We start from the raw sequence: 27,162 nt of genomic DNA on the forward strand, positions 1-27,162 counted from the left end.
CCAGTATGAATCTGTGCTTTTAGCTATGAACCTTTGTTAAAGCCTGCAAGGACATACATATACCACAACGCTGACAATTGCCCTGGGCACGTAGAATGAATGTTTACTTCCCTGTTACTTTCTCCCATCCTATATTTTCCAGTTTCCCCAAGATGAGCAAGGACTCCCTTTCTGGTGAGACCTGGCTGGCCCCGAGCCTAGCGAGGTGCTTGGTTTGTTTTGGAAATAGTGAGACCAGGGTTTCCATCCCACCTCCATCACTTTCAATTTCTATGACTTGGGTCATTGTATCAATGTCCCCCAGACTCATTTCCTATCGGTCCAAGAAGAACAATGACATACAACGTCAGCGTGGCAGAGAGGATTAGACAAGGAGTGGTGTTTGTGCGTTACCCGGGCGTTAGACCCGTGAGCGGTCTGTGCCTGTCCGCACAGCCTCGGTCTTCCCCAGCCCATGCGTGTCAGAGGGCATCACGCATCCCACGGTGACCTTCCAAACCCTGTCAGTTCAGGGGGCCCCACGTTCACCAGCAGCACCCACAGTTGGCGATTTTTGAGTCAAGAGCAGCCCCCACTCGGGGCTCTCTCTGCTCCCCTCTCTGCATAATGAGGCCACTTGAGTCCTGCTTCTCAGGCCTCCGCTGCACAGCTGTACACTAATAGCTTCAAGGGGCGGGGAGCCCTCCCCCACCTCCTTTCTGTGATTAATGAGACTTAAATTGGCCCAATGATAGATGAGTTATCCTAAAGGCATTGAATATTTAAAAGTGAATTCTCCTTTGACGAAAATAACCCATGGGTTTCGGGAGCTGCCGGCCGCGGCCCCGGGGCCTGTCCGGGATGTCTGCGGCATGGCTGGCTCCCTCACCGCGGGCTGAGATACCCTTTCTCCTTTGGCTGTTCCCATGGAGGCCAAGCGTGTGCTTTACATCTTTATCTTAAGTGACCAGGCTTGTTTATAGCTGCTCCAAATAATTACGTTTGAAAGCATTTGCGCCAAACACACCCCAGACAGTACACTCCTCTGATTAAGGGCTTCAAAATGGAATTCTTCCCTGGAAATGAGCCGTAAGTGGATTTCTTCACTCGCACAAGCTACTGTCCCAGATATCCACGTGGTCCTTGGAGAGAAATTTCTCGACCATATTCTGCTCCCTTTGTACCTCTCCCCGCCTGGCTCTGGGTGTCTCACTTGCCCCTGGAAGTGCATTAACCTGCTAGTCCTTGACAGACTTCCTGATATCACCTGTCCCCCAAGTCCCGGAGAAAAGTCACCTCCATCCTGGGGCCGTCTCAGATCACTCTCTGGCCTTCTGGATTAGATGCTGGGAATGGCACAGACCTCAGTTCTGCAGGCTGTTCTAGCTCTGTTTCAACTCCCCGATTCTGGCGTGGTAGCACAAATCACCACAGGTGATAGGTGAATGAGTGAGCATGACTGTGTGGCCATAAAATTTTATTTGGGAAAAAAAAAAACAAAAAAAAAAAACAGGAGAAGCAGGATTTGGCTACTGGGATGCCCCAGAGACGTGCAGTGACCACTGTAGTGACCAGGTCAGAGCCCCTTGCCAACTGCCCCTGACTCAGAGTGCCTGTGTTCCTGCCTGGCTATCAGAACCTCTCTTCTAGAAAGTTACTTTACCCCTAGTCCATCCAAGAGGCCATGAGTGACCCACGGGGGCAGAGTGAGGCATCGTTACCACTCTGTGGAGTAGATAAACGATGCTCTTCCTGTGTAAGGTTATTTCTGGGAGCAGGCATCTCTGTTCCCCAGAAAGGAGTCTGAATGAGGGGCTTGACTGCCTTGGAGCTCAGGATCAAGACTGACTTTCTCATCCTGGAATGCCATTAGAGGGAGCGTGGGAAGGACACGCGGATAGGGAGGTGCTGGAAAAGGGCCGTGTGAGTGAATGTCTACTGTGTGGCTGCTGATACTAAAACTGCAGAGCAAAGTGAAATGTTTGGGGACCACCCGCTGGCTGGAGGCACTCTGGCCTTCATATTAGGGACCTAACAGCTCTTCCAGATAATCATCCTTGCCCTCAGCTATAAACGGGGTGACGAGTGTGCCTGAGACGACACATCCTCATTTACAAATGGCTGACACCGAAGCCTGCTCAGACTGGGCCATGCAGGGCCAGATAACAAACATGAAATGTTGAAACAGGATGTGCTTCTCACAACGACGTAGCTGACGTTACTGCCATGACTGCCCTGAATCGAAAACCGGGGCAGTGACAAGGCTTTTGACCCAGGAACGCTCACCCCAACCTGTATGCTCTGCCCTATGACCACAAGCTCTGTCACCCTTCTTGTTCCCCATCCCCAAGAATTTCAGTCTTAGGGGAAATAGAACCCTTGGAGTATAAGACAGCCAAGAAAAAGGTGGCATTGATCGGGTGTTAGTCTGGGTTGTCGTGTCTTATCTCAGTTTGGGTTTCTAGAAGCAAAGCCTGAGATGGGTTTTGGGAACACTGAAATGGGTGGGAGGGGGAGAGCAGCCTAGGGAGGGGAGCAGAGCTAAGCAAGGACGTGGTCTTGTGTGGGGGTCATCTTCAGCCTCACCCTTGAGGGAACACGGGAGGTGAACGGAATCACGAAGTTGGTCCTGCCTCTGCTGAGCTAGGGCCCCCCACTCTGTGTGTCTCAGTGAAAGAATTCTGAGGCTCATTCCACCTTCTCCCCAAGTTTCCCAGCAGCCTGCCAGGGAATAAGCAGCTGGATGAGACTCTCCTGTGGCTTCTCAATTGTTCTTACACTCACCTGATGTTTTCTGGACTCACCTCCGTGAAACACGACTTGCCCTCAAGTTCTGACCTCGGGGCCAGCTTTGGGGGAATCAAGCCAAGGCAGGTCCCCAGCTCCCCACTCCCAGTCACTATGCAGAAGCCTGGAAGGGTGGTGCTACCCACAGAGGGGGGCCCTGGAGCCCAGCCCACCTTGACGCCAGGCCTCTGGCTCCCAGAAAACTTGGTGGCAAAGTCCTTTCACAGAAAACTGCCCCTCAGAGTAGTCCACACAACACCCTCCCCCCATGCCTGCTGCCACTCTTGGGGTCTCCAGCTACTTCACCCCAGCCCGCAGGCCCCCAGCTGCTCAAGATACAGCAGTGAATGTCACACAAAAGAGCCACATGGCTGTGGGCAGAGTGTGACTCCGGGTGGGGCTCAGGGGTAAAGCCAGGCTGACATTCACTGAGCGTGGGGTCCTGTCCCTGGGAGACACTAAGGCCCCCCCAAAATGATGCATGTTCTCTCTTCTGACAAGGTGAGATGTGGCGGCTTGGAGTTCAAGCTGGCCCAGTTCACTTTTTCAACAGGAGTTCGTGGGGTACCCAGGGCGTCCTGGACAATGAGCCGGGACGGTCCCTCTTGTCTCCGAAGCCACACCAGAGGGAGTAGGGGGCTCCAGCAAGACAGCTGTGTCCCCGGGAGACCCTGGGGCTGGCGGCAGGGGGTGCCCAGGCGCCAGTGGGGAGAGGCAAAGGGTGCTGTGGGTACCGGCACAGCTCCCCACACCCAGAATCAGCTAGCTCAAGATGCCAAGTGTCAAGGTTGAGAATCCCTGGAACAGGAGCCAGGATGAGGAAAAGCAAATATACCAAGAATTTCAAAATGTGAAATGTCTTCCTCCTCGCTCTGGCCATCAATCAGCACACCGATATTTACTCTATACGAGTGCCAATCAGCAGCCCCAAAGGCAGGCGGGTCATTTTTTAACAGGCTCGCCTGGAGCAGCATGGAGACAAGGCGAGACACTGCCGTGGGCCAGCGGGGAAGGCCGAAGCGCGGTGCAGATCCCAGCCCGGCTGCGGGCTGCTCGCCAAGCCCACCCTCTTCTGTAAAGAGACAAACATTGATGTGTCTGTTCAGTTTACACAGCTCATCATTTACTTATTCCACCTCATTTCATGGAGGGTTTGAGGCAGTGCCGTAATTATAAATTAACAATCAAATATCAATAACATGACATATAGTAAAACAAAGGGAGGCTTGTGATGGCTGTTGTCTGGAATCCCTTCCCTAAAGAGCTCCCCTTTCAATGCCACACAGATACGCAGTACCCCTGTGCAGCAGGGGAAGTTAGGGTGGCATTGACTTCGCCCACGCCCCACAGTGGACAATCAGAATGATCCCACATGATCCCCAGATGACCAATCAGAAGCCACTTTCCCTGGTCCAACTGACATGGATGAGCACATGGCCATCAGGGACTTCTCCAAGGTCTTCTCCAACGCCACAGACTCCTCTCTGGTATCTGCAGCGCTAAAGACAACGCTGGGTCAGGGCTGCCAGTAGTTACTGTACCGCACCTGCTCCCCAGGAAAAAGCCTGTTTGAAAATTAAACTCAGGGAGACACACACTCCAGAGCTCAGACTCTGTCAGAGCGTGTGCTGAGCCGTGGGAGTGCCTGAAGGCCAGCGGTGTGGCCCACCAATCCCTCTAGGGTTTACAGTCCTGACGTCAGGGCTGATGCCAAGCTGAGGGCTAAATAAAAACTAGAGGTAGGAGATGGGATTAGTGCAGTTTCAAGTCACCTGCGTGCTTCCAGGTAGACAAAGGGAAAAGGGAAAGCTGGCGGGGCACAGTGCTCCCCCCATGTGGAACTCCTGTGGAGAACCAGGGCTTTGGAGAAGCGAAGGCTAAGAGAGGGGAGATGTCCCTGCTGACTGACATCCTTCAGGAAGTGCACGTAGGGGGTGTGCCAGCTCTGTAGGGGAGGAAGGTGCAAGACTCACCCTAACCTTGGTCATTTTGGGGGAGACAAACTTAGAACTGATTCCAAAGCAGTTTAGCCACAACTGGTTCTCAGCCTGACTCTGTCCTTCCTGCTCGAAAACAAGCTCGTTTTTACCAACTCCTGCAGCTTCTGCTCTCCCTACCCCTAGGAAGGACAGAGAAGGAGGACCTGCCTCCCCCCACCGGACTTGAGAAGGCCAGGACAGTCCTGGGCGTCTCCGCTCCTTCACTCCGGTCTCCAGGACTCCAGGATCTCACGTTCCCACAGACAGTCCCTGCTCTGAGGCTCTCAAATGGCTCCAGCCCAAGGAACAGATTGTTCCAGGCTCCCCCTCCTAACAAAGCCAGAAAACAAAACCACTGTGCCCCCAACTCATATTGGAGTGGTGATGTTTTGATGAGACACATTCCCCCCTCACTCACCCCTCAAGTACGACGGATAGAGGTGGGTTTGTAGCCAGATATTTCAACAATGATGCTTTGCCCATTTTAGCCAACTTTGCTTTGTTTTGTCTTTGGCACTCTAGGACCTGTGGGGGGAAGGGGGTACCCGCATTGTTTCATCATGTCTCCACAGCAATCCAAGGAGCTAGGGGGGACACCATCATTCCCGGGAGAGGAGGGGTGCTTGTGTACTTTGCTCAAGGTCACGCCATCAGGAACGGGCAGAACCAAATCCTGAATACCCCGCATACTCTGGCCTCTGCCAGGCACGCAAGGTACGCATAATGGAGGCACAGTCAGGGAGACCTAGGGCTCCCCCAACCAAACATGTCTGCGTAGGAGCCTTCCCAACGCTGTCACCTGCAAATTGACTGTTAGAATATATTGCGTGGAAAGAGTCAGCCTATGATTTACTATCTGCCATTTGCAACAGAATAAGAATTAGTTGACTGGATGACTACGCTCTTCAAGGTAATAGTTCTCAAAATATGCCCAGGACTCTGGACTCTGCATCAGTACCTACGGGGAGGAGGCTGAGGCTATTAACTAGGCATCTGTCTCAGAGTGCTCCCAGCATCCCTGCTCCAAGAGAATGAGAGCAAGCCCAGCAGAGGTATCAACAGATCAGCAAGCACCGCCATGGAAGTGTTTCTGCACTGGGTGTCTGCGCCTTACATAGCTCTCAGTTCATCGACGATCACGAAAAGAGCGGGCAGAGAAAGAAGAGGCTGAAAGGCTGAGGAAAGTCAATGAAGTCGAGTAGACTCAGGAATTCCATTCCTAACATGGACACACGACAAACTCCCTGGGTGGGGGTGGGGGTGGGGCGTGACTGGAGTAGTAAATGCGGTCCTGGTGGCTGCCCAGTAAATGCCAGGATAGAGTCCACTGTAGGGTCCGTTCAACGCACACTGCAAAGAGCTTGGGACCTGTGCTCTTAAGACGTGTGTTCCACTAACAAGCCCCAGAGGGGTGACAGCAGGGGAGGGGTGATGAGATCACGGAACAATCAGTAACATACTGAAAAACCCACTTTCTGATGGAACATGCACTTGCATCGTCTCCCAAAGTGTATGTGAAGGACTTCATTCAACAAACATTCACCTCAATCCTTTCTGGGGGGCACAGCTCCCATTTAGGGAGACACTTAGCAGTGGTTACTGCCCTTGGAGTTTCTGGTCTAGTTAAGAGAGAAAAATAGCTACTTGTGTGAAAAAATAGTTACTTGACTCATACCACAAAAATCAAAATCAGAGTCAGGCAAGATCGACAGGCAGCCTCAGAGGTCGCGACCGAGGTCAGGACTGAGCGCGGCCCAAGTAGGAGCCTGGCGAGCAGGAAAGGACCGCAGAGCCCAGGGTGAGCTGGGTGGGGCAGCAGAAGGAGGCAGCGATGACAAGCAAGCAGGGGGAGCTCAGGCCCTCGCAGCCGGCCATGGCCTCCATTTCCGCCCAGTGCTAAGTTTCTGGAAGACGGAAACCTGCCCCACCTAGCAGGCCCCAACACTGTCCTGGGCTCCATCTTGGACCTGGTAGAGACCCAGCGCCTGTGCAGGCTCTGTGGTGCCACCTGCTGAGATCTCCAAGGCTTCTCCTGGGCCCCAACGGCAATGCCACCCCGCCTCTGGGTCCCCCATGCCTCACTTCCTAACACCACTTCCACCACCAATCCCCCAGGCTCACTGCCAGCACCCAGATGAGCAGATGATTGATGTCTACGTAACCATAGGGAACCACCCCCAATAGCCACAGCTTTGGACTGAAACTTGGCTGCCCCCCAAAACTCCTGTGTTAAAGCCCTAGCCCCAAAAGCACTGGGTTTGGAGACAGGGTTGTGAGGAGGTAATCAAGTTTGAACAAGGTCACGAGGGTAGGGCCATAGTCTGATTATGGTGCCCATTCATAAAGGAAGAGATACCCGAGTTCTCTGGCCACCGCGTGAGGCCACCAGGAGGGTTCTCAGCGAGCCCAACCAGCCGGCACCCTGACCTTGAACTTCTGGCCTCCAGAATTGTGATAAAGCAAATGTCTATGTTTCACCCCTCCCCCCATCGATAGCGCTCTGTTAAGGCAGCCCTCGCAGACTCATGCAACTGCTATTAAGCGAAATGAGCAAAGTGCAGAGGTGTCTATAAGTGTTTGTAAATGCTAATGAAGACATAGAATATCTTTGGGAGAATACACAGCAAACTCATTACAGGCGCAGTCCGGAGGGACGCGGGGCCTGGGAGAGCGGGCACCGTGTTTTCACACCCTTTCCGTGGCTTGGTTTTTTTTCTGTTCTATACATATTGACCTATTCGGATAAGCAAACACATTTGTAATAATAAAAAATGATCAGGTGAAGAACAGAGTTAGCCCTTCAGCAGTAAACACACTGTAGTGTACACACAGCTGATTCCCAGAAATGAACATTTACAACATACAATGTCACAGTGCCAACCTTACTATATGTGAGTGGCCAGACACCCCCAGAGGCCTGGGGAAGCTGTTCTTTTGGGAAATCCCCAGCTTCAGAAACCGTCTAAAAATCAGTCCCTAAAACATGGCAAATGTGTTACGCTGGGCAGTGCAGGCTTGCGTGGCACAGGGCGGGGGTGCAATGGGGGGACCAGCTCATGGCATGAGCGGGCCTGAGGGTATTGGCTGCCCCCAGTTATAACAGGACGTCTCTTGTTCCTCAGAACAAGTAACTGGGCCCCGCTGCCCTTCCCCAGCCCACACTATGCCAAGGGGTGGGCATGGCAGCTCTGTGGCACAGTCCACAGCCACTCAGCAGACACTGGGGTCCCGCGAGTGTGGGGACCTGCGTCCAACGGGAGACACCATCGGCCAGCACCCACGGCGGCCGCTTTTCGGGGTGAGCGCCAGCTGAAGTGACTGGTTGCATTTAGGGGCCAAGTTATATGAAAAATGCATATCTTTAAATGCTAGAATCACACTCGGAGACGCCCGTGGGAAGTGAGTCTGCCTGAGGCTACAGCAGACCCTTGTCTTCCATCTCCCCTCAGCATATGCTCGCTGCGCAGGGTGAGGAACAGAAATACTTCCATTATTTAGGTGCCGGCACCCAGCGCTCCCCACCGCCTCGCTTCTCCCTGTCCCTGACCCGAGATCGCAGGCTCCAAACATCTCTCACAGACACTTAGGTCTCACTCTACGTCCCAGTGAGGTGCCAGAATATGGTATGGGCCTGACCTGGCTCCTCCTCCATCCATGGAAACTCAGAGAACTATTATAATCAGATCCCAACCGCTCAAGCATCCCCCGTTTCCTAGCAACACTTAAAATGTTTTGGTGAAGGGCTGGATCAAGGACTTCGTGGCTAAGATAGTGGCAGCTGTGTTGGAGGCTGCCGGAGAGCTCCCCCAAATTGTCTTTAGTGGCCTTTCTTGTCCATCACTCCAGTAAGACACCTGTTCCTCAGAGAAGGTGTGGGAGGGGCACAAGTGAACCCCTCAACCTGGACTTCCAGGCCTTCCCCTCACAGTCGGCTTCGTCACTCCCCTTCCCACCCAGGGCAGACCCCCAGTCAGAGCCAGGCTGTTTCCTCACCCCTTGCCCTGTAGGGTCTGCAGACGAACTCCCCACGCGCCCAGATGTCCAGTCACGCCTCCCTCCGAACAGAACACGACACCCTTCCCTGGACACATCCGGTGTCTCATCTGCCCCAAATGATTTCATTTCCCTTCCCGCCCTCCCCCCCCCAGTGGTCTCCCCATGAGTACCCATGCTGGAGACAATTCTGATGAGAGACACAAGCAAACACCCCACAACTAAAAGAGGGCCCTCCCCAGTGGCACAATGGGTTTAAGCGCGGCACTACAAAGTTGGAGGTTCGATTCCAGCCCCAGAGGTGACCCACAGGGCGCAGCAGCCCTCTCCTGACCCGCCCGCTGCTCCCCTCAGCAGTGGACTTCTTCAGTTAGTCCGCCTGTTCTGCTCCCCACTCTGTCTCTGGTGAATGCTCTCACTGCCCCTGCACCTCTGGCCTGTACCCCAGTTCTGTATGCATAAATAAAGAAATTTTTTTAAAAAAAAGGGGGGGCCCACATAACAAAGCCATGGGGAAGGTAAATGAGCAGGGAGAGCAGGCCAGCAGCAGCCACATGTGCTTGACAGGTATGGAAGGCCTGGGGGAGCTTGGATATAAATAAATCTTGGTGAGGCTATGCACCAGGCGCCTGCCCTCCCAAGCCAAAGGTGGAGTGTGTGACTCAAATGTGGGTCAATCAGACACTGTCTTAGGACCGTAAACTCAAATGTGGTGTTTATAGAGAGGTGAGAATGGTTACGTGACGGGCGCCCGCAGGGAGCTGCGCACCATCACGCATTTGCTACCGCCAGCAGCCTGCCTCCTCCCACCCCAAGCTGTATCCTGCAGGTGTTCACCCAGCTCTATGAACCTCCCCATTTCCTTCAAAGACGTTCTCTTTAGGCGTAAGTCATACTGCATTGATTTCTATTGCTTGTAACCGCGACATCCTAACATGCACTATTCACCCTGAGCCTTACAGAGTAGCAACTGGCTTGCAGAGAGAGGAGGAAAGAAAATTATTCACAGCTTTGATCTCCATTTTTTTAATAGGCCCTTTTATGGGACATGGTTGATAATTTGCAAGGGGCCTAAGGCAAGCTCCCTCTCAAGGAGGTCTGCCTGAAAGCAGAATGGATTGGGATATAAAGAGTGTACCACCAAAGGCGGTGATCAGTAGGGCCAAGGAAACCTTAATGGAGCAGAGCCCTTCAAACCAGGCTCCCCAGAAAACTATTTCCTCTACGTAGCCATAATTGTTGCACCAAAAAAAAGATGTTTAAAAGCTTTATCGGTTTGAAAAGCATTGAAATGAGCACAATCACAAATGGCTTTACACATTGATTCTCAGTCTTTAATGCGCTAATATGTATTGAACATCTCTAAGAGATGGACAGAATATGGTAGACATCCCCAAGTTCACTCAAACAAGAAACTCTAACTTTGCAAAACACCGCAAAGGACTGGGGTGCAGTGGAACACCCACTGAGAAGCATGATCAGAGGGCCAGAGCAATCCCTGAGACACAACGTAATAGACGGAAAATATCTAGCATGGTGTGTAACTGATAGTAGACACTCAAACATTTAGCTATAACCTATAATTAATATCACACTTTATTCTCATTTCTGAATAGCATTTTTTTTATTTATTTACATAACTAGTTCCCTTCATTCAACATACTCTAGCTCCATTCCGGGAGCTTTATTTCCACAAACTTAAGTGCTTTCCTGCCTGAGGGCCTTTGCACTTCCTGTTTTCTCCACCTAAAATGCTTTTCCCTACTCTTCACTTGCAGGTTTTTTCTTCATTCCTCCTTGAGTCTTACCTCTTCAATCATGTTTTTTCAGACCATCATCTTCCTTGTTTCCTCCATACTTATCACCTGTATTAACTCACGTTTTTTTTATCTACTGAATAAAAAATACAGATTCTAGTCTCAAGTCAGAGACCTGGATTTTTTTTTTTTTTTTTGCTCCAGTAGCAAAGTGGCTATCTAGACAATGCAAGAAAAAGATTTGCTGAATAAATGTGGAAAATGATATGTGATATGTCCATTTTCTACAGTAGATTTGAAAAGGATGCAGATGCATTCTTCATGTGGTCCTTTGTTCAATCAACAATGATAATGCTTTTTAGGGCTCTCCCTGGTGGCGCCATGAGTTAGAGCACAGCACTATGCAGCCAGCTGCGGCCACTGTAGCACAAGTTCGATCCCCAGCCAGGGGGCTGACCCACATGGCACAGCAGACCTCTCCTGGCCCACCCGCTGCTCCCCTCAGCAGTGTATTTCAGTACACTGTTCCCCACTCTGTCTCTGGAGAGTCTTCTCACCACCTCTATACCTCTGGCCTGTATCCCAGTTCTGTATGCATGAATAAATCTTTAAAAAAAAAAAATGGGTCCCTCCTTGGTGGTGCAGCAGGTTAAAGCACTGCACTAAGAAGCTAAAGCCACTTCCCCATGAGTTCAATCCCCGCCTGCCCCGGAGGAGATCCACATGGGGCAGCAGACCTCTCCTGACCCGCCCGCTGCTCCCCTCAGCAGTGTGCTTCATTATCTGCCTGTTCTGCTCCCCGCTCTGTGTGTGGTGAATACTCTCACTGTCCCTGCACCTCTGGCCTGCACCCCAGTTCTGTGTCCATAAATAAATAAATCTTAAAAAAAAAAAAAGAAACAATTATTTTACTATTGAAATGCAGTACCTGGTTATATTATACTTAAGAAACAAATAGATGCAGTTGCTGTAAATAATGTGATGGCAGCCTGACTTGACACAGATAAGTATCTCAGAGAACCTAGGAGGATAAAAGTCATCATGTAGCTCAAAGTATCTGTTCCTGTGTTTATTCATTCACGATACAAAGATGTGCTAGTCACCTACCAAACACCATATGTTAAACTGTGCACTGGAGGTCTTCTCAATCCATCAATTTTGCTGCTATTCCCTCCTTTTATATATGACATTTATCTTCCCTAATTTACAAAATCCTAAGTCTCTTGAAGAACTTAATCATGTATGCGCAGAAACAGTGTAAGAATTTGACACACACACCCGCTCTCCCCAACCTCTCTCCCAGCAGACATGGCTAATCAATCACAGCACCCTGTCCACTGAGCTAGTCCCTTTAACAGTCAACTTCAAGCAGCCATTAACCTGTCATCTGTCGCAGCTTCCCAAAGGAACCTAAGAAAGAGTCTCAGTTTTGGAGTCAGACCATGCTGCATTTGAATCCATGGATCAGATGGATGACCTGTTTACTCTCTCCAAGAACCACTTTATGGTGATGATAAGAGAATTAAATGAGATAATATATTGCAAACACCTGGCACACAGCAGGTATCCAATAAATGCTAACTACTGGTGCTATTACTTTTACTCTATTTTACTCCAAATAGATTCACATACAATGATTACTGAATAAAATGGATCAGCGTGGAGAGAAGCTTAGTAGAAGCGGTAGAGTGGTACACAAGTGTCCAAAAACCAGAAAACGGCAATCAAGACTAACTTCACCCCGGCATCCTCTCTAGCCACAAGATAATGCATCCTGCTTTCTTCCCAGCTTTTTACTAAAAAGTATCCAGAACAGCAGGGAATACCCAGAACATCCCTTCCTGAAAATCCAGAGACCACATCTTTTGTTGTTAAGAGCTTTTCTTAACCTGACCCAATTTTGCTCCAGGGGTGAAGATTAGAAGATTTGGTGGCCAAGTGGGGGCGTGTTGGAACTCAGAGTCAAAGGGTAGGTAGATACTTGATCTTAACCCAGATAAGCCAGGGGTTAGGACTTGCCACTGGGTAATCGCCCAATTATAGGATATCAAATGGATCTGTAGATCTGGCTGTTTTTCCTTTGTATCCACCACCTCTTCCCTCTGGGCTCAAGACTTTCTTTTAAGTATAATAATTAAACATGGAACACAGCTGAGGGAGATTTAATAGTCTGCTGGGCAATACATTAAAATCAATACTCTGATCCTAAGCAGGAGCTTATTAAGGTTACTTTGCATCGCCAGAGCTAAGGTTTTTTTTATTATCCATATCAACACAACATAGTCATTTCATAAATATTAAAGACACCCAATTCCCTCCTTCATTTGCTTTCATGCTAATGAAATTGAGAGCCGGCATGCCCAGGGATCTTATGAGGCAATCTCTGTTACAGAGAAGCTGAAAGAATAGAAGTAGAAGGATAGAAGAAAACACAATTGAAAAAAATCACCAATTGTGATTCAATTGGTGAACTGGACTTTGAAAGCCTTGCCTTCGTGTGACATTTCATAATTTCCAGGTTTACTGGAATATGTGTTCATGATCTTTTAGATATAGCCAACATCTCTTAGCATGTCATTCAGTCTTTGCTAAACTCTGAAAACAGCACTAAAGGTTAAAGCACAATGAGGCGACAAGGAAGAAATCCTAGTAGCCATTACTTGGAGAAAGATGCCCAGGACTGTATTCTGACAGCATCCATTCAACACCTTTTTATAAAGCACCTACTATGCTAAGTACGAGGCTATTGTGGAGAACAAGTCAGGCAAACTCCATGGTCAGTTTGGATGGAGCAGATTCAGAAGAAACCAATAAACAAGGCTTTGTTAGGTCGTGACGGGAACTATGATGAAACTAAAATAGTGGCCTTGGGGCCCACCCTGGTGGCGCAGCAGGTTAAAGCACAGCACTAAGAGGCTGAGGGCACATCCGCATGAGTTCAATCCCCGCCTGCCCCGGAGGTGACCACAGCAGACCTCTCCTGACCCACCTGCTGCTCCCCTCAGCAGTGCACTTCATCGATCTGCCTGTTCTGCTCCCCACTCTGTCTCTGGCGAAGCCTCTCACTGCCCCTGAGCCTCTGGCCTGTACCCCAGTTCAGTAAGCATAAATAAATCAATCTTAAAAATATATATAGTGGCCTTGTAGAGGAAGATGTTAGTGGGATTCATTATGGAGGGTAGGCTACTTCTTAACAGGGAAGGCTTCTCCAAGGGGTAATAGTTTAGCCAAGATCCAAATGATGGAAACGAGCATGGAATGCAGAGATCTGGGGATGAGTTCTTCAGGCAGAGGAAGCAAATGTCAGGTCCCTCCGAAGGTGGAAGTAATCTTGGCATGTCCAAACAAGAGATGAAAGGCAAGAGAGGCCCTGTGGTAAAGAGAGGGGAGCAGAGTAGAAGGGGAGGTGCTCAGGGCAGGTTCTATAGGATCTTGGTGACCTGTGAAGAGCTTCTTTTTTTGTGGTGGAAATAAATGAAGAGTAGAAACCTCAGTGGGAGGGTTTTAAGTAGGGAAGTGATACGAAGTTGAGGTGAAGAGGACCCAAATCTCACTATACCCCTAAACTGTCCAAAGGCCAGAGCAAAGTAGGAATGCAAGAGCTTGGGACCTGGAATTTGGAAATCAGAGTTCTGGTTCCTGCACTGTGGCCTCACTGTGTTGGTTTAGACCAGTCACAACTAGTCGAGTGGCAGCGTTTTGTTAGTTTATTCACCAAGCATTCACCGATTGCCTGCTGTGAGCCAGGTCTGCATGCTGGAAGCAGAGATACACAGGAATGGTCACAACCCCGACCTCAAAGAGCTCACCTGGAAGAGTGGGATAAAATCACAACAGAGTCTGTGTATTTCTGGTAGATGTGGCTATTCTGGTTAAGAGGCTGTAGTGCTAAGTGAATTTTTCCACCTTAAATGAGATAACATATGTTTCAAAAAACCATAGTTAAGTTTTAAACAATAGTTTTTGTTTCTAGAAGTTAGCATCCTTTTCAACAGATGTAACAAAAGTCCAACACAAATTGATTAAGTTTTGAAAATTTATTCTCTTATGTTACTGAAAAGTTTATGGCTTCAGGTGTAGATGGATCCAAGAACTCAAAAAATATCATCAGAATTAAAGTCACTCTCTCCAGCTCTCCACATGCCTTTCTCTGCAGTGACGGTGTTCCAAGGTAGACTTTCCCCTTGTCGTAGCAGGAAGGCTTCCAGGTTCTATAGGTTTACTTCCTGTCCCCTAGGAACTCTACCAGCAAGTTCAACAACAAAGTATAGATCAAATTTTTACTTGGGGAAGTTGCCCAATCACGACCCCATTGCTGTGATTAAAACAACATTAAAGAGAAATAACAAAATTAGATCAACAGCACCATAGTAGTCCAAAAATTAGAATGTAGGGGAATAGAATATACTTGTTGATTCAGGAGCAGGTCAAAAAGCTTACTCATGGAGGTCAAATAAAGCCAAACCAGTAACAACTCTGACTGCAGGACTGAGGCAAAGGGAGCAGGGGAGGAGGGAAAGAGCAGAGTGGAAAGAGAACACAATGGACTATGGGTGCTTTGGTGGAAGATGTGGGGTGATCACAACACAGGAAAGGGGAGCTCCTATATCTCTAAATCACAAGCAACAATATAAAACAATGTTACCTCAATCAAAAAAAGTAATAAAAATGTTTAAGTAAGTGAAAAGAATAAAGCTCACCCTTGAAGTAGAAGAATGAGATTAGTTGCATCCAAAACATGTATGAGGAATTATTCCCCCAAAAGAAAAACTACGAAGCTATTGCCAAACAGAACTTTAATGATATTGAGTTGACGAGCTAAATAATCTCTGAATGTCCTCCTCATTCCAAAGTTGCATAAATCATAGTTTACCCAGGAGTGCATGCTAAGCTACTCCATTGTGCCAGGCATTATAACCTTTGAGGAGAGAACAATGAACAAAATCGATGAAACTTAAGTATATGAAGCATACATGGCATGTATGCAGTAAGTAAAATACTCTAATTTAGATAGAATTAAGACCATGGCTGTATCTATAAAGAGGATATTAGAATAAAGAAGCAGAATTTGCAGTACCAGAGTATGTGAGTGCTTGGTAATTACATGTGTGCGTGAGTAAAATAATAATAATACATGTTTAACAAAATAGTGGCAGGATCCAAACAAAGCCACCTCTAAACTGATTACCAGAACAAAAATATTCATTAGAAACAATTTTTTTAATGTGTTTATGCAATGATCTTTTAGCTTTTGCCAAAGAATTTTTTGATGGTCTCTTCGACTTTGCATTAGTTCTCTTCAACAATGCTTCTGAAGAATGAGGTGTTACCTCCATGCCTTGACACCACTCAGTAAAGACCACCAAATGCCAAAAAAACACCCTTGCACAATTTCCAATTCACAGGCATTAGGCAATTCAATATTTTGTTAAATGTCAAGAATATCTGAATATTTCAAAGGCCTTCCTTTGCATCATAGATGAGGCACCAGGTTAAAATGGCACAGCTCAACAGCTTTGAAGTCTTCCTTTTCCTTTCACAACCTTAGTTCATCTAAGCATGTCAGGTAAACATGTACCATAATCCACCCCCTCATCTGTGGTTCACTTTCCATGTTTTGGGTCACTCATGGTCAACCACAGCTCAAAATATTATTTATAATCGGATATTCAAAGTGAAAGCATATGGGGAATATTATTTGCATCAGTAATTGTCTCCAAAATATTCAATAATACTGTTAACTAGTATAGATCTATTGTATAAGTTTATGATTGTATGACTTACATTTTACTGAACATCAATTTCGTTGTTTTTAAAATGAATAGACTGACTAAAGCTCTATGAAGTCATATATACATATAACTGTGAGACACAGTGCACAAATATTGCCAAGCCCCAGTGTCTAGCACATAGTAGGTACTCAGTAAAAACTCTTTCAATTAACAAACCATTTAAGAAATGATCAATAATTCTCAAAAATGTAAAGTCATTTTCAACTTATTGGAGGAGAGGAAATAAGGACAGTGGAATGAATTTTTCATGAAGTTAACTTTCTTTGAGTTTGGAGTTGTATTTATTTTGATAATCATTTGTTCCCTAACTGTTTGGTATTGAAATGTATCATCATTTATGAAACTGTGTTGATAGTACTTAGTAGTTGCTTTTTACTTAAAGTTCAATTCCTAACAAAATAGAATTTAGTGCACTATGTTTGTCTCTCAGTTCTTCAACTCCTAAAAATAAAAATGTAGTCATCTTTAAAATAAAAAATGTAATGAGCCAAAGGCAGGGTGATTCCTAATGTTTCCTCAGCTGAATGGTGCCAAAGGAAGGTTCAGCACCGTGGACAGATCACGGGGCTGTGGCCCACTCCCTAGTCAAAAGGACTGTCCTGAAATGAGTGAAATGCAGTCTCTGCTTTGAATATGGCGATCAGTGTGAGCTCACAACTCCATGCCTAACATCTAAGTTAATGAGTTTACATCTCCACTTAATGAAATATTCAGAATATGATTACACTTAGTTTCATTAACTACATTCTCAGACTAATGTGATGGCATTTCCTTTTCAACTTATAATTAACTTTATTGAGAATTCTTATTGGGACTTTTCAGGCAGTTTCCTGAAGCCTTTTAATAAATTATTTTAATATATGCATTATGGTATTAAACTATGCTGCTCAATCTTATATTGACTGTTATTTTTACAAGAAAAAAATTCAATATTAATCTTGAAGAATGGCAGACTGCCTGGCCTGGAAGATTTCTCTGAAAAGAATTTGTATTCAACTCCTGAATCAGGGAATCCTGAAATCCTGGTCTTTCTGCATCATGCAGGACCTTTTTTTCCTACCAAAAGCATTGCAACCCCAACAAAATAGGCCCTCCTTTCCCTTTATACAATCTGTATCAAACTCATCAGACCAGCAAGCAAGATCTAGATGCTAACACTTCGAGTCAGTACTTGAAACTTTACTGCTTTCTTTCTCTGATTCTTGGAGAGGTGTGGGGATATTTCCCCTTTCAGAACAAAATTTCCATTTCTCAAGTAAATCTGTCCAAAATGCTTCTTCCCCTTCAGCTCCAGGACATTTAGGGAGGCTCATGCCCCATCACATCCTGTTCTTTCTTGCTTCCATCACCCCCTTATATCACAACTCCTGGATGGTATTTCCCACTTCGTCCATTCATTCCCATACCTCCAATTCTTAGCACATCACCTGACACATAGCAGGATTTTAATTAATGTCAGTTGAATGTTGATGGAATAAATGTAAATATTAATGACAGGAAAGCAAGCAATAGCTAAAGTCTAAGCTCTCTGGTACCGAAAGCATGCTTTTTAGCTCAGCTAGCCCATTTTCAAAGATAAGTATAATCTAATACAGTGATCCTTAGCAGGAATCGATAGAGAGGAAAGAAAAGAAGAGACATGATCAGATACATTATTTAGTGTGAGTCCTTGGGAAAGGTCAGGAATAGAGGACAAGGCTGAAAATCACACAGTCTGGACTCCTTACTAAATAGCTCTGTACCCTTGACAACTCACTTCAATCTGAGCTGCAGCCTCCTCATCTAGAACATGCAGTTGCAATACCAACTTCAGCTATTCCATGGAATTGCAGATCGCAACGTGGGCTTGTACGGTAGGCACAGAGCAAACATTCTGCTTTATTGATTTCTTTTTTTATCCACACTAAGCATCAGTCCCACAGTAGGGATGTTGCATCATTGCATCCCAGTATCCCAGCATCCCAACATGTAAATAGCTATGTCTAAGGATAGACCCTACCCCTCATGGAAGGAACAGAACCTGGCATCTTTTAAACTAAACCAGACTCTGTGATGAGCACTTAGGCTTTCTTTACAAATAGTCCTACAGCTGGCTGGAAGCACTTTGGAAAGGCAATGCAAATCTAATTAGGCAATGCCATGTGGCCAGCATTAGTAGCAATTTTTGAAAAGAGCCCAGGAGATGACTTTTAGAAAGTGGTGGGGTTTTTTTTTTTCTCTTAAAAACGCTCTGTCTCTCTGGCGCGAGATACACACACACACACACACACACACACACACACACATATGATCTCATTTCCTAGGTGGAAATACAAGATATGTTTGGCTCCATACATAGTCCTAATGGCCTGGTCTGCCAGTGTAAATAAAATATTAAAATCACTATTCCTAACTAAATAAGCTCATGTGTTTTAATGGGAACAGAGGAAAAACATAAGACAAGAACAAATGGCTAAGAATGGGACAGCTGTTCCATCCAAGCTATTTCCTTGGGAAGGAATTGACAGATTCTTCAGTTCTCATTTGCATCAAAAATGCTAGTAGTAACACACACACACACACGCACACACATGCACACACATGCACACACAAGTTGTGTTATCAACTGGCACACAGAGTAAAAACATTTGCACCATGAAGACAACTGCACAATGACGTTGCTACCAACACACACCCATCTCTACCAGCGTAGACACCTTTCACACTAATCGTCATTCACAGCACAGATCATAATAGTAAAAACCTATATTTATGTTGCCAGAATTATGCTAAGTTCTTTGCATGTGTTTGTGTATTTAGACCTCACAAGTCTTGTAAGGGAGACATGATTTCACTCCATTTCTAGAATACAAAACTGAGGTCCAGAGAACTAAATAAACTTTCCCAAGATTGCACAGCTCATGGGTGACAGAGGTGACATCAGTCCAGGTATGTCTACCTCCCAAGCCCACATACCCCACTCTTATGACACTAACCCAAAGACATATTAGACAAGTTTAGTAAACACCATTCACACGCCAGCGACTCATCCATAGCCCTGAATACTTCAAGAAAAAACAAGGCTCTTGACCTGAAGCCTCAAGAAGTCAATTCAGGCCAGTACACTGAACCTAGAAACGTTTTGAGTTGGTCTAGTATAGATCCAGCCCCTAATGCTTACTAACTTTATAATGTACCGGCCACATGCCAAAATCATTACAGTCACAAACTTCCAAATTGAACAATTAACCTTCCCAGCTGGGGAGAGAAGATTCAGGTTTTGGGAACAAGAGTTGATGGATGTGGCATCATGAAAGAGAGTTAAAAGCTTCACAGAAACTGAAATTAGCCATGTTTCTTCAAAACTCAAAATCCCAAGCATCCTGCAATTAGGTTTCCCTGGGGTTCTTACGGAGCTGCTAGTGCAGACTCATGCATGCACTCACACATTCATTCAACAAACATCGACTGAATACTGTGCAACTTCCAGACACTCCAGATACAGGGGCGAGTAAAATAATGCCATCTCTGTCCTCTCGACAAAGAAATTTAAAGCCACTATCTCCACCCGCTTCTCAAGCACAACCTTCCTGGAGAACCTGCCTGACTACAGCCCTGATAAGAAGCCCTGAGATCTTCTCTACTCAACCAGCTGAGGGGACTGGGTCATTAGACAGTTAATGCCAAAGCCAGGCCACATCAAACCCAATCGTGTTCTCTCTCTGGATAATGGAAATTCAAAGACACAGCGACTGAGCACACCAACGTTGGAAAGACATGTGATGCTTGACCACCCTGCCTACAAGCGTCCCTGGGGAGTCCTGATGTCCCCCCTTCCTGAGTCTGGACATCCACCAGAAAATAGACCATGTACATCCAGTAAAGGTCAAGGTAGGGAATCAAACTGACCCAGCCTTGAGCGCTGGCTCCTCTATTTATTAATGGTGATGCCACGATTAATTTCTTTTATTGTTGATTTAATTGTGGATATTCTCACATATACCCCAAGATCATGAACACCCATGTATTTGGTCATCCAGCTGCAGTGAAAAGATTTTCCCCAGTTGGTTTTATCAACCATCTCCCACAACTTTAGATTTTCCTGGTGATTTCTAAAGTAAATCTCAGTCATCACGTTATATGAGTTCCTTAATTTCCAAGAGTCTCAGCTTTCTCCTCCATGAAACAAGAATAATGACACCACTTCCAGAGGCTCCTTCATTCACTGGACAAAAATTTATGGAGCTGCTGCCACCAGCCAGCCTCGTTCCTGCCGTGGGGACACAGCTGTGACAACACAGGGCATTTGCTCTTGCAGAGTTTACACTGTCTGCAAGAGGCACAACGAGGAAGACGTTTCAGAGGAAACAAAACGTGTAATGGGGAGGAGTGGGTAACGTCGCGGGGGGTGAGGCCAGAGGTAGACAAGGGAGTCCTCTCCAATGCAGCGGCCATGATGGTAAAATGCAACCAAGGGAATGTGCAGCAGAAAGCACAAAGGCAGGGCCCTCCCTGGAGGCGCAGGGGTTAAAGCGCAGCACTACTAAGCCAGCAGCAGCCACCGCAGCAGGAGTTCGCTCCCTGGCCAGGGAGTGACCCACACTGCGCAGCAGACCTCTCCTGACCTGCCCGCTGCTCCCCTCAGCAGTGTGCTTCAGTCCATCTGCCTGTTCTGCTCCCCACTCTGTCTCTGGGGAATCCCCTCATCCCCTGCACCTCTGACCTGTTCCCCAGTTCTTGTATGCATAGATAAATAAAGCTTTTTTGAAAAGTAAAAGAAAAAGAAAGAGGGCCCTCCCCGGTGGTGCAGCGGGTTGAAGCTCAGCACTGCAAAGCCCGCTGCGGTTGCAGCAGTGTGAGCTCAAGCCCCACCCCAGAGCTGCCCCACAGGGCGCAGCAGACCTCTCCTGTCTCCCCGCTGCTCCTCTCAGCAGTGGGTTTCAGTAGATCTGCCAGTTCTGCTCCCCACTCTGTCTCTGGGGAGTCCTCTCACCCCCTACACCTCTGCCCTGAACCCCAGTTCCTGTATACATAAATAAATAAGTCTTAAAAAAGAAAGAAAGAAGTATGGCTACATGGAGGGCAATTCAGTTGGCCCAAGTATAAACTGCAGAACCTCTTCAGAAACTCAGCTAAAGCTCTACCACCCTCGGGGTCTGCACCACTTGGGAAAAGCCCAGGAGGCAGGGGTGTGGTAAGGCAAGGACAGAACAGGAGCCTGGCACTTCTGATGGATTCTGGGCCCCGAGATATGACCAATTCTGGACGAGCCCAGCAAATTGTATCACCTCACCCAGTCCCAAAGAGGGTGCGTGCCAGGACACATGTTATGGAAAGTAAAGGTGCTTTCTTCCTGGCACCCACAGACAGACGGCGGCCACTGGTTCGATCCCAGCAGTGACCAGGTGAGTCATTCCATGTGGACATTTTTATAGGCACTGCTCTGCTGTGACCATAAAGACTTCATAATTGCTACTGCCTTATTTAGTGTCGCTTTCAGTCTTTACCCACCATTAAACAATACTGCACAAGCAAAATTCTACTCCCAAGTTTGCTGTGCTAAAAACAATGTAGCTTCCTGGATTGGATTCTGGAACAGAAAAAGGATGTGAGTGAAGAAACTACTGCAATTCAAATAGTGTCTACAATTTAGCTAAAAATAATGTACTAATGTTGAGTTCTTAGTTTTGACAGGTGCAGAATAGTCATGTAAGATGTTAATGCGAGGGGAAAGTGGGTGAGGAGTATACAGAACTCTGTGTACTATCTTTGCAACTTTCAGTAAATATAAAATTATTCTAAAATTCAAGCTGCATTTAAAAACAAAAGTGTGCTGTTAACCTGAATTTCAGAGATTGTCTTGGTCCCTGACATCCCCACCCTACCACTAAAGGGAGCCTGTATTTACCCTGAGCCTGCCAGAGGGGTGGAGGTATCAGTTGCAAACAGGGAGGCTGGGGACGACAGTGCACATTCAAAGCACTGGAGGACAAAATGTGCCTTCGAAAACCTTCGAAAGCAAATGATAATTATACAGGAGCCAAGGAGCATTTGTAGAAAATCAGTATCTCATCCGCATCTACATCTTGTTAATCAAAGAGGTCGAGGCCCTTCTGATTATCAGACTAAATATTTTTGGCGATATCCCTGGATGCCTGGACAACCTCAGCTAAAGAAAAATCCATTTTCAGATGAAAAGGCAAGTCCAGCACATCACAGGAAAATCAACAGTATGAAATTTATAATGAAAGGTTGGCAAAAACATTCCCCCAAATCAAAGTTTTCTCCTCCCTTCACCTTCATCCTGCTCCACTCCTCACCCTTTCAAGCACCCAGATTTCTACAATGACCATTGATTCTCATAGCATCTGACCAAGGCATGTCAGAAAGTGATCTAGAACTAGCAGTAGGAAGAGGAAGAGAAAAATACATGGAGACGATTCTGCTCTTCAAGACATGTCAGGTGCATCATTGATCGAGATGAAAATGACATTTAAGTTGGGCTACTGAATTTCTAGTAAAGTCTTGAATGTTTAGTGAAGAACACCCCAAAAAGCGTGACACGATGACACTCTTCCTTGCCAGCCTTTGTAATGGTGAACCTCCGGAGCTTCCATAGTGGCCAAAGAAAGGCTTTATGTACAACAGCAACATTCTAATTCTGGCTGCTACCAGACTGGATTTCTTCTCTCCTAACTCTGTACTAGTAACATGGACTCTGGTGACCACTGGGCTTCTTGAACCCCTAGAAACCAATTAATATCGGCCATCTAGTCCTATCTTCTCAGTGAAGTCACAAGTGACCCCTTCCTCAAAACATGAAGTTTTCCCTGTGTCTACAATATAAAAATAATTCCCAAATCAATAAAAAGACATTACAAGGTCATTACAAGGAAACCTATGATCCATTATGGAATTTATTTGTGTGAACTTATTCATGTCAGTCTAACAGGCTACTCACTTCTTATTTTCTAACTATTCTCAAGAATGGTAAGAAATAAATATTGGGTCAACCTATGAAATGAATATTTTTGGTACTTGATGAAAGAATCCAGTATTTGTGACATGACTTTAGGAATTCTTCATGTAGTTTAACAGGAATGTTCAGGTATGATTCCACCCACTAAATATTACAAGACACGTTTTTCCTGGCTATAAAAGGTCACTGATTATTGAGGCACAAATATAGATTAAAATCAAGAATCATAAAGACACTATAAATTAGTCTGCCAAGGAGACTTCTAACATACACAGTGTCTGGACAGAGCAGTAATTTATCTTCAACACAACTTTAAACGAAATAACCTTATGAAAGCTAGATGCGTTCATGTTCTCTGCCTTTTTGCCTGATGGGAATGATGAAACTTCAGTGTCAGTCCGTTTAAGTACTAATGCAAAAATCATCCTAAAGATTGAAACTTCCAACAAGAAACTTGCTAACAGTCACCTTTTAAAACCAGGGGCTCAATACTCCATGACCACTCTCTTATGATGCTTAGGGCCCACATATATCTCGATCCAACTTATTTCCCAGTGCCATCTGGAAGAAAATGTGCTCATTTGCACCCAAGCCAGAATTGGATATAGCAATTGCCATGTCAGGTTGGTGCAATTTTCCCTACCTCCCAGGGCTATGAGATTTGGTCATAAAACTTCCAATTGCTGGTATACTTTGATCTAAAATGTGGCTATTTCTCCTACCATTTTATGATCCTGTTCATAAAAAAAGTCAGATTATTTAATACAAAGAAACCTATGACATTCTATTTAGTAGACCATTTTCAGACCATGTCAACACAGAGTTTGCAAACATAGGCCAGCATTTCAAAGGTCAGGAAAATATTTCCTGGTGCAGAATCTGTGCATCCCCGTCACCTATGTCAGGTTTCACAGACTTACTCCTGTACCCAGCAAGCATAAACATTTGTAGTCGAATGGTCCAAAACGATGACTCAGCACATAAAATATCACCAAGATTCCTAGCACAGCTTCAGCAAAAGCAGCCCAGACTGTAAATGCTGCAATGCCAGATCTGTTTCTGTTTTCACGAACCTCCAGCCACAACTAAATGCATCCTTTAAATTGTCTGGCTTTTGTTATTTCTAACCAAGCCCTCCACATTACTTTAATGTGGGGGTTACTTGAAAACATAATTGCTAGGAATAACCCCATAGTACACAACTGTCAAAAATGAAACAATCTTTCTTGTTTTTTCCAACTCCCATTAGTCAGTGCACGGGCTCCATAATATATGTTGTCTATACAGACCTTTGAAAGAAAAGAAAATCTCTGGGCGCAGACCAAGATCCCCAAGTGTGCTCTCGCAGCTAAAAAATGCCTATTGAAACACAACAGCAAATTCAGCAATTTTGTCCTTAAAGCTGAGCAGTGGAACAGAATTTCCGACTGTTGAATCACACAGACTCCCCAAAACAACATAATCACAAATCAACACGTGCGCACGCACACAAACACACTTGTAGATTATATTTAAAAAACTAATTTTTTGAAAGTTAATCTAATTCAATGAATCTGGGATTTATTCATTAAAAACAGCACAGAATCTAAAATATTACAGCTGGTGAGGAGGCAGACAAATAAGCTGATTGGTCAACATATTACCCAATCAAGATGAACCAACAAAATGGGTTATTGACTAGGAGATTACCTAAAATGAAGTGACACGTAATCCATGGGTTAACTGGTACCCAACCACGCAAAACCAGAAAGAAGGCCATCCGGCAACAGCTCAACAGAGATAAATCAACCAAGTGGTCCCTTCACTAACAGAAGAACCAACCATGAGCAACGGCGAATCCATCCTGGACAGAGAAACCACACAAGAGAATCTGCAGACACTGATGCCAAACCCAGGTTCAACAGGGAGAGATGACTCCAAACTCCTCCACAGAGGGAAGCTCTTAATGAACCCAAGCGCGCAGTGAAGCCTGGACCGAAGACCATCACGTGGGCTTCCACACAGGACTGACAACAGAACGTGTGGCTATACTTACGAAGATTATTTATGGGGGCTCGGGTATCCATGTTCTCATAATGCTGGACGTGAACCACGATGTTGAGGTCTCTCTCCATGTGGTCAGTGTTGCAGTGGCCCTGTGGCCTCATGACATCTGCAAGAGCCCTGGAAGAAGAGAGAATTTGAATCTGTTCATTCAAAACACAATGATTAGCACCTATTGTCCACCGAGCATTGCCCAAGAAGAAATACCCCCTGCTCTGCGCAACCATCATTCCACTGGGGGGGTAGGGGGAGGGGAGGAAAAAAAAAAACATTAGTCAATGAGATAGATCACTGCATGAGAAGTTGCATGGGGACTCCAGGCACCCTGAATCTCAGGCTCTTGCGATGTCTGGGTGACAGAGGCGTAACCTACCTCACGACGCCATGGAGACGGCTTGATGATGCACATTCATATTATGTCTGCACCCCACAGATGCAGTCCTTTCCTAGTCTGCCATGAGATACCAACATGGTATGCACACCAGTGGCCCGCGTGAGCAACAAGAGCTAGCTCTGATTTCCTGACCAGAAGTGGTATGCTACTCACAGCGCATGCTCTGCTTCAACTGAGCAGATCTAAACACTCTTTGAGGATCATCACTCCTCTTTGCAGATGAGTAAACAAAGAGAGGGGAGTAAGTGGGAAAGCAGGGATTCTGTCTGCACAACCCTGTGGGAGAATCCTTCCAGGCCTTTTCTAGCTTCGAGAGATTACTGCAAGTCTTTGAGATGTATTGGCTGAAAGCTGCATCACTCCCCTCTCTGCCTCTGGATGTGTGTCTTCAAGGGCATCTGCTCATAAAGACACCAGTCAGAGTAGGTTAAGAGCCGCCTGCCAGCAGTACAACCTCATCTTCACTAACTACATCTGCAACTGTTTTATGTCCAAATAAAGCCACATTCTCAGGGACAAGGGAATTAGAACATCAACATATCAACCGCTGGGTGCGCAGTGCGCCTCGCGACAGTGACCTTCATAGGTAAATGTGAACTTGAGAGAGAAGCTCAGCACTTGACTCAGCACAGGACGACGGGTACCCACCTGCAGTCCCAGCTCACCTTCCACCATGTGTCTAGTTAGTTACGTCATTGTCCTAGAAAGATCTATGATACTGTAGATATTAGTACATAATGTCTTTGACAGATGTAGTGTTATTACCATAAAACTCATTCCATTCTTAGTCCACACAAGGCCAAAGCTAGCAATGTTGCTGGATAGAATCTCTTTGTCACTGGCAACAGCTGCATAGTATTCCAACAGCTGTAGCCCCCACGTTTCTCTTACCTACAGGGTGATCATCACCATGGGCAAGCTACAAACAGACACAAGCTCCAAACACCCAACTGGCTCTCTGTGAACCTTGAACATCAGTGTTGCTTGGCCATTTCCCTAATCACAGACACCATCTTCCTGCCTCTGTAAGCAACACTGGTAGAAGCGCCCTCAAGCAGGCTTCCTCGTGGACCGAGGGGAGTTTCTCCAGGGTACAGGCCCACAGTGATGCTGCCAGGTTTTAAGATCTGTCCAGGTGCTCTTAGCTGCCCCTCTCTGAGTCCCCATCAAGGGCAGCTGAAGGAAGCGGAGCTGTTTGGAGAAGGCCCACATCCCCACCTATGAATTTCAGCCCCTCTGCTGGGATTTCCCCCACCACCTTGTGATTCTCAAGTGACCCTCAGCCCCTTGGGAACGTAATAAAACGCAAATTTTCAGATCCTCCTATACTTTACCAATGGGCGCGGGCAAAAGCTCCAGTGGTGGTCCAGCAAGCTGAGCTCCCAAGGGCTGCCCTTTGGGTTTGAGGCCAGAGTAGATAGTAGAGGCCTGACTGGAGGGTGCTGCTATGGGGAAGCGGGACAATGAGACAAGAGCAGAG

The 27,162-nt window shown here is 46.4% G+C and overlaps 1 protein-coding gene across 2 annotated transcripts in view; it reads right to left on the bottom strand.

Moving 5' to 3' along the window:
- SHISA9 (shisa family member 9) overlaps positions 1 to 27,162 on the bottom strand; it is a 224,101-nt gene that overhangs the window by 183,763 nt on the left and 13,176 nt on the right. For both annotated transcript variants that reach the window (XM_004692118.2, XM_012731808.1), the window contains exon 2: positions 25,281 to 25,408. In XM_004692118.2, the coding sequence (XP_004692175.1) occupies positions 25,281 to 25,408 (128 nt within the window). The remainder of the gene's footprint in view (positions 1 to 25,280; positions 25,409 to 27,162) is intronic.

Source organism: Condylura cristata, unplaced genomic scaffold (genome assembly GCF_000260355.1).
Source record: "Condylura cristata isolate star-nosed mole 26May11 unplaced genomic scaffold, ConCri1.0 scaffold00032, whole genome shotgun sequence".
Classification (NCBI taxonomy): Eukaryota; Metazoa; Chordata; class Mammalia; order Eulipotyphla; family Talpidae; genus Condylura; species Condylura cristata.